General features: G+C 39.9%; 1 protein-coding gene across 1 annotated transcript; it reads left to right on the top strand.

Annotated features, from left to right (window-relative positions):
* Positions 1-7,494: 7,494 nt before the first annotated feature.
* LOC117608724 (leucine-rich repeat, immunoglobulin-like domain and transmembrane domain-containing protein 2) lies at positions 7,495-13,834 on the top strand. The gene has a single exon (XM_034334253.2). It carries the CDS (start codon positions 7,720-7,722, stop codon positions 9,598-9,600), a length of 1,881 nt encoding a protein of 626 aa, XP_034190144.1. The 5' UTR covers positions 7,495-7,719; the 3' UTR covers positions 9,601-13,834.
* Positions 13,835-13,922: the final 88 nt, after the last annotated feature.

The following is a 13,922-nucleotide window of genomic DNA, read 5'->3' as shown; positions in this document are numbered from 1 at the left end:
AAATGCAATGCTATGCGTATAGACTGAAGAAAAAATTCACATCTGTTGCATTCACAAACTCACAAGTGTTTTTAACTTTAAATTTATATTATGAAATTTAAAAATCATTTATGAAATCTTAAGATACGTATACACATGTATATAACTACTGTTTTTGTTTTTTGTTTTTTGTTTTTTTTTTTTTTTTTTTTTTTTTTTAAATTAAATATTGCAAGTTCTTGCTATACCCATACGATCAAAACAAATTTTGTTCTTTAACGTTAACGCGAAAGTTTCTTCATGTCTATCGCGTAGACACAATTTCCAAGTGATGTTCCTGTACCTCATCTTGGAGAGTAAAATAGCCTTGATGTGGAAATGATTTGCGTGAGCACTTTTTTAATAGAAAAGTGTTAAGCTGGTAATGAGATTGTAACATCTGGATTTAGAATATTATGTTAAGAAACCCTTACAACCATCGGTAAGGGTTTTAAATGAATATGTACGATTGAATTCGTACAAGCGAAGGATAGAACACCTTCGTGAAACTGTGAAACATTACATCAACAGTTTTACACCTTCGTTATAATTCGCATTGGAAGTAAAGTCCAATGCAACGAGCTGCACCCTTTAAATTTAATTTTTAGAGTTTCTAAATTAACACGTTTTCATGATAGACGAAAACTTGATTGGCCTTGAACCAGTGTGAAAGAAAAAATAATTTTATAATTCCAAGCAGCTCGTGTATTCATATTGGAACAAAATCTCCAATAATACGTGAAAAATGTATTTAAAAAAAGTAAAGAAAAAGTAAAAAAAAAAAAAAAAAGAAAAAAAAATTTTTAAAAAATTAAAAAACGCCATTGAAACAGAAAAAGTACCGTAAATGTTCAATCTCATAATGATTATTGTAATTCGTTAGCAAAAAAATAAAAAAAAAAAAAAATGATTTCACTGAATGTTCTACGATAACGGTACATTCGATACGCGTGTTTTGCAATCGTACACATATACAGATACACTTTGTTTTTTCGTGTTTGCGAATAATGAAAGAAATTCTTTTGTGACATGTTCGAACAGAAAACGATTTATTCACTGACATAAAAAAATCCATTGGAACTACAAAACTCCGTGTGTTGTAAATGCAAGTCGCACATTACTATGCACTTGTTTTTTAATGTTTTAAACACAAAGTATGTGTGCTCGAAGATTTCGTGATTCATAGAACCAATAGATATTGCAGATTAAAAAACACGCGGTATTGCTCGACTTGCATAAAAAGAAAAAGAAATAGAAATAAAAATTTACAATTGGTCGAAACAGAAAATGTATGCGTTGATTGAATGTTCTTTTTTCGGATTATAAAGAAAGCATTTCTAATTACCTAGCTGTTTGTGTTGTTATGCGAGAACAACGATCGAAAAAATTATTTGTTATTCCAGGAACATAAAATGTTTATTTGTTAATTGTCAAGATAGGTTTGTGCCCTGACTACAAAAAAGAACCTTTTTTATTTATTTTTTTGATTTCTACGAAGCGCAGACCCGATTTGGTGAAAAACAAAAGAAAAAAGAATAAAAAACGCATGTCAATGAATTTGTTTTCAAAAGGAACAAAATAGCAAGGCAAATTTGGTCCTTAATAAAATTTCCGGTTCATTACATGTGGTATATTTGTTATCCATTTATCCTATTCAACACGTGCCGTATCTTTGTTTTATTATTATAATACCAATATCGTAATTATATTAGGTTTCTTACGCTTTTACTTTCATCTTTAGTTATTTTACTTCAGCGTTACACAGAGAAATATTTTTGTTCTTTAAGAAAAGTAACAGTGGGCCTAAATTTTGTACAATTACGCGAGTCGCTAATAATAATAATAATAATAATAATAATAATAATAATAATAATAATAATAATTTTGCAAAATTTGAAACTTGCATCTCTCTGAAATAAGAGAGAAATTCACGTCGAATGATTTCCTAATATGTATATGTATAGTGAGTTGTTTGAATTACATACATAGATACATATCAAATGCCGAATCTGATTACAAAAAACTATCGTAAAAAAAACTTATTTTATATTAATTTGAAGTTTAAAGGTTTCTAATAACTATATAAATGTTTTTCCAATATTTTTAATATAAAACGGACGTTTAATATGCAACAATTTCATATTTATGAAAAACTAAATAGGTATTAATCTAATCTTTCCAGGAGGTTCTAGTGGATTTTATGGACATAAATTTCTTTATTATTTGAAAGAAGCGCGTGCTATGATTTTGCAGAATTATTATTTTTCAGGTTTTTTGTAATTGTACAAAGTTTAAACCAGATCAGTGTCCCAAAGGTCTCTCATACTTCCGTTGTTAGTTAATTAGATTTGTAGCCTTGATCAACACAATAAATAAGCTCAAAATTGAAACCATAAATTCCAAATCCGCAAAAGTTTACTTTCTGAAACCTTATAATTATTAATTATTATTAATATAATTATTTCTAGTTTACGCTTATGTCTATCAAATAATATTTAAAATAGCACCAAAATTTCACTCCTAAAATGTAAAGAATAAAATATTTAAAAAAAAAAATGAAAATGGTTAATTAAAATACTGATTGGTTGGTGGTTGGTATGTGCTATTTTGGAATTCATAGCTTCAGTTGTCCTTACATAATTGCTTTACTCGAACGTGGAATACGTTGATGTATTCAAGTAAATACTTTATCCAGTGAATTTGGAAGTGTCACTTAAGCGGATTAGATTAAATCAGTCCATAAGATACTATAGAATATTTCCATTCGTATTCAATTTATTTATCAACAAAATTTCCAACAACTTCCGTCAGAAAGATATGATGAAATATCGTTGAATATTTAAACAGTAAATATGCAAGATGATTAAAATTCTTATTGTTAGTAAAAACGAAATATTAGAATAAATTTTATTTAAAACAACTTTGGAATTTCATTGAGTATGCGAGTACTTGAACATATGTATGTATGTGTTTGTTTTCATAATTCTGAAAATCAATATTATGTAAAAATTCATGAACTGCCACTTAGAAAAATGTAGTTACGGAAGTAGCCTACAACGAGGTCAATATTTTCAATAATTTTTGTAGAATTTCATAGCTAGTGATTTTGAAGATTTGAAGGTTTTCTGCAATTAACCCATTTTAACATGAAATTTTTATGCCTGTGAAAACAAATGATACATTACCTTTGTACTTCCTAATTACAAGATTGTAGAAGTACTTATCTATTAAAGTAACAAAGAACAATAGTTTTGTTGTTAATATTGCAGTTTTACTAATTACTGTAAGTCACTTGTTTGTAACAATAATTGGAAATAAAAAATTCCTTATACTATATAATTTATTATATGACTAAGAAATATGGATTCAAATTTTTCCGTGTGAACGTTTACACGTAAGTACTTACAATTAGTAGGAAGTTACAGACCTCTATTTTATTTGGGCCCACTTCTCTCCACATCGTCAGTTTCCCTCGGGAAGCCTACTGTCCTCGGTAGTTTAATATAATTGCTACTTCAAATAAATAAGTTAACTTACGGTGTACAGAAAAATAGATAGTTAATTTTTGTCTAAAACAAAAAAGGTTCCAACTATCCATTAATTGGTCCAATAATGAATTCGAATTAATTCGAAAGTCGTATAATTGATATTTATTTGATTTTGCGACAATCCCAACGCTTGTTGAAAATCAAAAATTAATTGCAAAAAGTGTATGGTATACAGAGCAGTGAACGCAATTGGAACAAATTATACCTCTTTGTTGATTGGAATTGGAAAAAAATGTTTTAAAAAAACGTGACTTGTTCCAGATTGTACCTATAGACTCTTCTCTGTACAATGGGATAAAAGCAGATCGATAAACAATAAAGAAATTGTCATTTTATTGAAATTTTTGATTATCATATAACACGTGTTGTAGGAAAATATTTGATCTTATGTTGATAAAAAACGTCAATGTGTTGAAATGGAATAGTACTTACGAGTAGTAGATAAAGCTCGTGTAAACTTAATTAGATGCATATCTAATCAAGTACCTACTGTGCCAAGAATAAATGTGATATTCCACATATATTCACAAGGTTATTTCGAGATCAAGGTATAGGGGGTCGTTGAATTCGTCTTGATATCAGTTATAACACAGTGCCATTTAAATAAGTTATGCAGAAAACAAAGGGACATCCTGTATATGTTTTATAATTTTAATCATCAGTGTACGTACAAATAGTGTACGTATGTATGTATGTATGTATGTATGTAGAAACATATGATTGACCGCATTCGAAAACATAGGTACGCCAGTTATGCCACAGGCTGGGCGAAGAATTTCTTCCCCTATATCTCGAGTAAAGACGCGTTGCAAGTAGCTCGCTCGTGAAATATTACGACTAACATTGTGGCGGGACACACGTGTTGTAGCCGGCAATTAATGACCACTGGTGATAAGTTCTCGCTCCTCGATCATACTTGTCCACGGTGCCGGGCGTACACTGTAAATCTGTGAAACAATCGTGTTAACGCTTGTGCTGCATGGGTGTCTAGTCCAGTCACATCCGAGCTACTTGAAAAATCTACCGACCCAGCCAAATATGGGCCTGATAGAGCCCATAGAAATTCGGTAAAAATCCAGCTGCAGCTTCCCTTGCAGCTTCGAGGGAGTATTACGGGACCAGGCAAGGGTTGAAACAAGCGGAAGTACCGGAAGTACCGGATAAGAATTATACTATCCGTCTATTTTCGATGCTTCGTCCAACTACTTACTTACTTACTTACTACGTAGGATTGTTCTGAAGTCGGCCACTGGCCACCCCTCGAGTCTGCTCATCCATAAAACCCACTAGTATAGAATCACGTGCCGAATGAAAAGCATCGTTTGGGTAAGAATTATACTATTGGCTTATTGGCGCGCTATAAACGACCGCTATTGATTTTAAGTAATCGCTTAAATAGCGTCACTGGACTGTGCAACGGTGTCATCGAGTACAGACGACAGATATGTACGTGCGAAACTCGGCGTTACCGCTGTAGGTATGAAAAAAAAAAAACCTTTAATGATTGAAAATTTTTAGAATTCTAATTAAAGACTGATTTATCGCCCCCCTGCGAACGATCACTATAGCTACGTTCTATAACGATAGGATTAAATAGAAGGAACCGAGGTCCCACGTTGCCATCTTCTCATTTTCTTTCCAACAGCCTCTCCTCTCTCCGGATATCCTGCGACTGGTGGGCATCGTAAATCGATAAATGCTCTGAAGCAGATCACAAGGACACGCAAGAATAGAAATGGAGTGCACCAACTTTCGAGCTAAGGTGTATAGTTAAATTCTGATGCTGTACCGGGCAATGATGGAACACCGTTGGCGGTGGGTTCTTTGATCGCGTACGTGGGCAAAGGTTCGCGTCCATTAAGGGTGCATTACGCGTATACATATATCGCTCAGACGATCAATTAACTCTAAAAGGTCCTCCAGGGAGAAAATTCTGTCGGGCGGCGCGGCCTGACGGGTGTAGCTGCCGGCCTTCCTTCGTCATTCTCTATCGCAATGTCACCTTTACTCTCGTTGTAGGCAGATTTACCATCCGCCCACCGCCCACTTGGCCAAGTTCTTCGACCGAACCTAACTTTCCTCTACGAAGGAATACCTCCATTTTCCGTATAAAATCCACGAGGGATGACAGAAAGGGAAGGAGATCCCGTCTGAAGGAGGAACGAGAAACCGGGGTATGGAGAAAGCACGCGCAGACCTCTCGAAAGCGTAAACGCGAGAAAACGAAGATCTGCAGAAAGAGAGAGAGGGAGAGAAGGATAGAAAAAAAAAACAAAAAAAAGGAAAAGACGGCTAAAGTGACTTTTCCAGGGCCGATCGCAACCAGAAGCGATGCAGAAAGATAGAAAGAGAGGGAGAGAGTTTCTGGCAGTTGACGGTAGTCGATAGGCGATATCGTAACCGCCACCGTTGTTAGCCGTCGATGGTGGCCTTTTCTCTTTCTCTTCTCTGCTCTGCCCTTCCCTCCCTACCGTAATCTGGCAGTGCATTTAACCACTTTGTGAAATAGCCGTATATCTCGCCACTGTGACGTAGCATTCGATACGTCGTAAAGGGAGGGTTGTGGAGGGTTGAAGGTGGCAAGAGAAAGAGAGTAGTGGAGTGAGCGACGGAGGGAGAAGAGTATGGGAGTGAGGTCAGAAGACTTTGTAGGAAAACGTGGAATAGGTTGGAGAAAGAGGAGCCGAGGCGAGCAAGTAAGTAGTAGGTTGCGAGCGCGCGCACTCACCGTGTATCCATTTAGAGGGGTGGAAAACGGCAGAAGGAAGGTGGGGTTGTTGGTGCGAGGGTAGGAGTGGAAAGGACCCCTACCCGACTGGCTGGCTGGCTGGCTGGCTGGCTGGCTGGTGGAAAGCGCACGAGCTGTCTGGTTGGGAGTGGCGGGGGGGGGGGGGGGGGGGGGGGGGGGGGGTTACGGGGTGGATTCGCAGGGAACAGCAGGCTCGCCAGGGGGGTGAAGGATGCTGGTGGATTAGGCTGGAGGAGAGGAAAGGCGCCGTAAGGGGTGCTCGGAATCACGGTGGTGGTGTATACACCCTGTGTATATAGTCTGGCCAGAGTGGAAGAAGGGTGCGCCCTACTTCGCGTCGGCGTTTTCCCTCCTGGCAGTGTGCAACGACGTACCGAAAGAAAGACAGAGAAGGTAGCAGAGGCTATCTCATCGGTTCAGTGCCGGGCTTTTCATAGTCTCTCATTTCACGACGAGCGTCCGCGCTATCGGTCCGAGTGTTTTGCGCGTTCGGTGATAATTGAAAAAAGAGGAAAAAATACACACACACATACACGCGCGCGCGCACGCACGCACATAGACGGATACACATATACACAAACACGGTGATCTCCTGGTACGGACAACGCCTCGGGCATCGTAGTGTGAGAAGGAGAAAGTTTGGTTATCGTGACGGGTGTGCGTGGTGTCGGTTACGGTGGTGCGTCTAACGGGGTGTTATCTTCCATGGTGTTTCTCGAACAAGCTCTCTTCACGGCAAGTGCACGTTGATCGACGAACGGGTTTACGTAAGAACGACGGACGCTCGTGGTGTATGCTTACCCGTACGTGCGTGTGTATCTCAATGTGCGCGCGCGCGTGTGACAAGTACCGACAAATACGGAAAAGTCAGGCAGGAAAAGAGTCGCCGGAGGTTTTCGTCGATTCGTGAGTTCGTCGAAAATAGTAGTCCGGTCCGCGACGGGGAATCAGTGGGGAAAGTTGAAGAATATTCGCTCGGTTATCCAGTCGAATCAGGAGGATTCACGAATGGACGAGCCGAGACCGCTTAATCTGAACCCTTTAAGTGTGGTGCATAATTCGTTGTGGTGTATTATAAAAACAATACGGGGAAGAGGGTTCGCATAAACTTTGTTAGGAAGGTTGAGGCAGTCTTATCGAATACGAGGAAGGGTGGGTGGGAGGGAGGGGGGGGGGGGAGGAGGAGGAGGAGGAAGAGGAAGAGCACGAGTGACGGAAGATATCTGGGAGATAAACAGGAAAAATGGGCGTAAGCTCGTTGAAGAAGAATTTTCTTGGGAGAGGGAAAAGATTTCTAGTTTATTGATGCGTCTGGTGAAGCTAGTCCTCGAGGAAGAGAATCGGGGAGGATAGCGTTTACCGAAACTAGGACCACCTATCGACAATAAAATTAACAAGTTCGCCATGGAAATCTCGGTACTTTTACTTTACGCGACGACGTTGTTCGGCATCGTAACGAGCGACAAGTGCGCAGACGAGTGTTCCTGCAAGTGGAAGAGCGGGAAGCGTACGGTCGAGTGTATAAATCGTGCCCTGACTAGCATACCGGAGTGGGTCGATCCGGAGACGCAAGTACTGGACACTAGTGGCAACGACATTCGGACCTTGCCGAGCAACATCTTCGTACGTGTACGGTTGACGAATCTACAGCGTCTCTACCTACGCGAGTGCCGTATCGACCGAATCGATAGCGAAGCACTGGCGGGCCTTACGAATCTAGTTGAGCTCGATCTAAGTCATAACCTCTTAACCGTAGTCCCTAGTGGCAGTTTCACGGATACACCGTTTCTCAGGGACCTGGTACTTGCCAACAATCCTCTCAAGAGGGTTCACTCGCACGCCTTCAAGAGTACACCGAATTTGGTCAAGCTGGATCTGTCTAACACACAGCTAATCGAGATCGAACCGAAAGGTTTCCGAGGTTTAGAATTACTGGAAAGTTTGAAACTGAACAACAACCAGTTGTCGACGCTTCATCCAGGCACCTTCGAGCCTTTAAACAAACTCACTAGTATAGAACTTCATGACAACCCATGGATATGCGACTGTCATCTACGCGAGATGAAGATGTGGTTAGTGAAGCACAACCTGCCTACTCTTCAGGCACCAATTTGCCACGGACCGAAACAATTATTGAACCGTACGTTCACCGATCTAGGTATCGACGACTTTGCTTGTCGTCCGATCCTCTTGATAGCCAGTCGATACGCCGAGGCGACGATAGGCGAAAATGCCAGTATCGTGTGTCGGGTTAGCGCGATACCACCGGCTAAAGTGAAGTGGTATTGGAATGGGAGACTGCTGACCAACCATTCGGCGTTCAGTAGCTATCAGAAGATCTTGATCTTCGAGGAAGGTCAGTTCAGGAAGAGGAGCACGTTGGTACTGACGAACGCCCAGGAATCGGACTCTAGCGAATTCTATTGTGTCGCTGAGAATCGTGCGGGCAGTGTCGAGGCCAATTTCACCCTTCACGTGTCTCTGAGAACCGCTGGCATGTCGACTCTCGGTTCTGGTCAAATTGCTGGAATATCCGCCGCTCTGGTCGTCTTGATTCTCTTCATCCTTCTCATCATTCTCGTGCTGTTCATTCGTTTTCGGAAAATGCCTTTGAAGGACGTTAAATCAGCGGTGCCTGCGGAAGGGGCATCGGCGGATAACACCGGGGGTAACAACGAGAACCCGCCATCCGCGACGTCTACCAGCCGTAGAAAGCACGAGGAGATCGAAACCACGTCGTTCGGTGTGGACTCGAAGCCACCTGTGTCCTTAAATCTCAGCTACGTTCAAAGACCGCAAGCGTCCTTGCAGGCGGAGAATGAGTACGCTTCGATCAGAAATTTCGACGAGCATAGTCAACAATCGTCGGTGATGGTGGCGCCGAGCGGTTGTTTCTCGTCGACCACGTCGTTGATGCCGATCGACAATCCCGATCTGATCAGGGATACACACCGCGGATCGGCTGAGGACATTACGCCGTATGGTGGAGCGGATTACACTCGCATGGAAGTGGTGGACGACGCCAAGATCCTTTATTCGGGTTGCCTGTGGGATGCGAGGGATACGTGCAGAACAGCGGTGCCAGTGAGCACGTATCCTTCGAAGGAGACCCTCGCTGTAGTGGCGCCTATAGTTGAGCAGTTTCCACCTGGCGCGAAGCAGATACGAGTTTGGCAAAAGGGAGCGCCGGTTTTACCTCCTGTATCCGCGCTGAAACGTGTCCTTGGTTCGACGCGTAGCTCTCCCGACGAGGGCTATCAAGAAGGGACTGGGACCGACGTCTAGGTACCGCTGCTTCATTACTGCGACGCCCGGCACCGTTACCTGGAGCTTCGTAGACGCCACCAGGACGACACCGACTGTTGAGCGACGTCCTGTCCAGTGCCGGACGAGCGGTAGTGAACGATTCTGAATAATACTGAATTCCAAGGAATCCGTCGCGTTGATCGATGAACACGGACGTCGACCTGTCACGTGGATTGCGTATACATAAACATATTATATATATATATATATATACATATTGTATATGAGAGAGAGAGAGAGAGATAGAACGGGTGAGGTGGGAGGGGAGTGATCGATGAAACGGTTCAAGATATACTCTATATATATGTATGTATGTATGTATGTATGTATGTATATATGTACGAATGGTGGAAACGTACGTCCACTTGTCGCAAAATTTACGTACGGTGGTCGATGAAATAGTTGAAGGTGTCGTCGTGACTAATCCACGGAACACATAAAACGAAGATTCCGTCGAGGATTGATCGATAAAACTGAATTGCCGTTCCGCCTGCTACGTCAAGTAACGTTCGACGCGATTATTTCAAAGGCGTTTCGTGTGTCCGACGTGTAGAAAGGAGATACGACGTTCTTAACGACCGAAACGATGATGCGCCCTGGGAGAAAGGAGCCATTGTCGTCGTTCACCGGTCTCGCAGCACAATGTTGACGGGTAATACTTTCTACAATGGCTAAGAATACGGGGGAGAGAATGGAACACGTAACAGAAACAGATTAGGGATAACTTAAAAAAATTAAGAGTTTTATCTTAATACATATAACGAACACGAAGACTGCAGTGCATGTTCCAAAGGATGTGTAGATAGAACGATGATACCGTGAGAATGATTTCTATTGCCCTGTTTGGATTTTCTAGTCAATTTCGTGAATGTAATTAGACGATTAGATCGGATGCGAGCACGACCGTGTCGATCGTACGAGAATCACTGTGTCATTTTTAATTTAATACAAATTACTCAACGAAAAATTCGAGTAAGATCGAGCACGTAGAATCGATCGGTAGATTTTGGATAACGAACGAGGGCGACACACGAGCCGATATTGTCGCAACGGATAGTTATTGACGTTCGTGTTTCAGACGAAAATTCACGGAAATGATAGAGTGTGAAATACTCGTATCACGTCGGCTACACCTCGGGATCCGCCGTTACAATTCTCTCGATGATCAATTGATTTACTTTAGAGACTAGAAAATGTTGAAAAATACATTCGTGTAACTACACTGCCTATTTCGATATCGATTCGAACGTCATCGAGGAATTCAAGCCCTTCAGTGTCTGTGTCGCTAACCCTTGGACGGCGGATCATTTCATTTAATCTTATTAGAAATTTTACACCGTTCCTTGGGGGTCAGATAACGCGTTACAAACTATTATTTTCCAAACTGTACCAGCTTTTCACCTAATTCCTTTTTTCAATCAAATGGTAGAAGAAATTTTTCTAACATACCTACCATGGAGTCAGAGTAAACAGAATATTGTAAATGACAGTTATTTACTTGTGAACATATATTTATTCTTTTCATAATGTTCATAATGTTCATAATGTTGCATTCACCGACTGACAAGCATTTTGTATTCGAGTTTTCATATCTTCATCTGTGGTAGATAGAATTTCCATTATATTGTGCTTCAAATACCCTTACAAGAAAAAATCGAATGCAAAATGCTTGTAAGTCGGTATCTCTAATACATGATATATTAAAAAAAGCATTTCTTTTGTCATTAATCGTTAACTATTAGGAATATCAACAAATGGTTCCAGTAAATGTTATCCACTTTGATAAAAGCTATTTAATTAATTAAAAAAAAAGAATTAGATCGATAACTGATAGTTTCCGATATAATAGCTTGTAATAGCTATATCTTACTGGCCCTGTACATTTAAGTTTTGGTTTCGATTCATCCAGATTCCGCTGTTCGAGGAATAATCATACGTATACATATCGACGGTTTACATATCCATCAAAGAGAAACTCGCGATCCCAGAATGTATCCGTCATCGATCGATCTCTATTACTTACTCTTTTTTTTTTTTTTTTTATCATCCGGAGCCAATAGAATCAATTACATAAGACTGTATAGTAAGCACAGGAAGCCCGTAAGCCAATTGCAAGCGAATATAAACTATTGCTCAAACACTGAAACGTGGAGCTTTCGATTGGTTGACCGGCTCATGCCTCGCGTTAGTGTCTTACGTAAGTGAGTCTGTGTATGTTGATCTAGACACTTGGTGGTAAGCGGTAAGCCAAAACGCCAATTTCGAATATCGGTCAGTTATCAGCCTGTGTCTATGCGTGTGTGTTGTGTCGTGTTGTGTTGTGTTGTGTTGTGTTGTGTATGCGTATTTGCCCAGGCGGTTCGTACGTGTCTCTTGAGAGCCCCCTGTGCCTGAATATACGTGTGAACGTACATACGTGATAATAATCATTCGAGAATGTGTGCCCGATGTACATGTGCGCACCAGGGAGAGATCGAGGGTGAGATAGTGCATGCAGTGCAGTGCTTGCAATTGCTACCGATTGGTTTATCGTCTATCGTTCGGACTCGGCTGCTTTTCTCTTACTCGTTCGTCCTAGAACTCGTGATGAGGTAGAAAGAAAAAAAAAAAAAAATATATATATATATATATAGGAAATATGCCACTGACTAGTTCCATCGAATCATATATTCCAGACGATCGATAATACGTGATACAGGGTAGAGAACGCGACAGGACACGCTTCCAGTTTATTGCTTATTTTTTTTGCGAATCGTACCTACTGAAAATAATAGGTAAAATATTTCTTCTTTTTTTTTTATCGAGGTCCAGAAACGAGCTGGTCGCTGTGTGCCTTAACGTTTTCACGTTACCGGTTCAGCCCACGATATCGCGTGATCGGTTATTTTCGATTGATCGAGTCTCCTGAATTAGGAAAATTGGTATGGTGTAATCAAATTAACTGAGAAATATCAGAGAAATTAGAAAGAAGAGTGGAAAAAAATTGATGAACTCACGGTCTTCGGTCGCAATGTGTTCCGATCAAACCGCTATGTTGCATTTCGTTTCTAGAACTCTACATCATCCTCGATCCCTCTTAACGGTTAGCTTCCCGAGAGTACGAGTACTTACTTACATATCCGGCCCTCTCGCGCATAACAAATACCCTATATACGGTTCAAAGTAAGGGTTCGAAGACGAGAGTGAAGTTAAGGAGTCTCGCTAGCGCGATGGTTAAAAACGAATTCTTGAAAATTTTTTTAAAATAGCATATAAATTTGAAACTTTGTAAGTTTTATAATTAACTTTTCAAGAATACGTACATAGGTAGTCATTTTTTAAATGCTAAAACAATGATTCTGCCAGTTTAAAGATGTATCTGTAAGTAAATGGTTCTTATAAAATTAGTTATTACATTTCTGAAACTAAACAAAATTAAAAGATTCTTAATTTCCATCTAAAAAAGATTTCATAACTTTTAAGCACGGAGTAACAGCCTTTATTAAATATTGTTGTTGCTGTTGTTGTTGTTGTTGTTGTTAAATAAATATACATATAACAATTTATAGAGCTCTTACTCCACAGTCTAATTGTAAGTGCCACAGTAAGGTGATTAAAACTGATTTTAATATGCATAAATTGATTTTATTTTATAATAATTTTTTTCAACTTTATTATTAAAGGAGCTCAACTTTTATCATTAACTTCCTACGTTTCAAGTCAATTTTAAAAACATAGAAACACAAAACTGCCAGAGAATCTAGAAAAAAGAGATTGAATTCTTTGAAACCGTAACACTAGGAAGACTCTTTAATAAAAAAAAAATCGGCGAAGAACACGAAACAACCGTGTGTGACGTATACATACACAGTGTGTGTGAATTGTAAATCTGCAAACGGAATGCCGTAAATCTTACAGTTTGTAAATGTTTAACGTGAACTCAAAGAAAAGAAAGCATTGCGAAGAAGAGCGAGGGAGTGAGTGGCGCGTATGCAGAAGAGAATGAAATAGTGACGAGAGAATGGAACGAAAAACCACTTTTAAGGTATGTTAACGATGTACAAATGTGTAATTTAGTGTTACAAGAGAAATCCGTCTACAGCGCGGTAACACGATAGCAGAAAATACTAAACGGGGAAAAAAAAAAAATATTACTTTTATTTTACGAGAAACGAGAAACGAGAAGCGAGAAGCGAGAAGCGAGAAGCGAGAAGCGAGAAGCGAGAAGCGAGAAGCGAGAAAAAGAACACGCATACAGGTGAACCTTTTAGAGAAACCTAGGCGTACCTATATTTCCATGATTACACATTTTTTGAACGTAT

Source organism: Osmia lignaria, chromosome 2, assembly GCF_051020975.1.
Source record: "Osmia lignaria lignaria isolate PbOS001 chromosome 2, iyOsmLign1, whole genome shotgun sequence".
In the NCBI taxonomy this organism is placed as follows: Eukaryota; Metazoa; Arthropoda; class Insecta; order Hymenoptera; family Megachilidae; genus Osmia; species Osmia lignaria.
Note: the sequence above shows the minus strand (reverse complement) of the source record. Positions and strands in the feature narration are given on the sequence as shown.

Coding starts and splice junctions, on each gene's coding strand:
- LOC117608724 (XM_034334253.2), top strand. CDS start 7,720: ATGGAAATCTCGGTACTTTTACTTTACGCGACGACGTTGTTCGGCATC.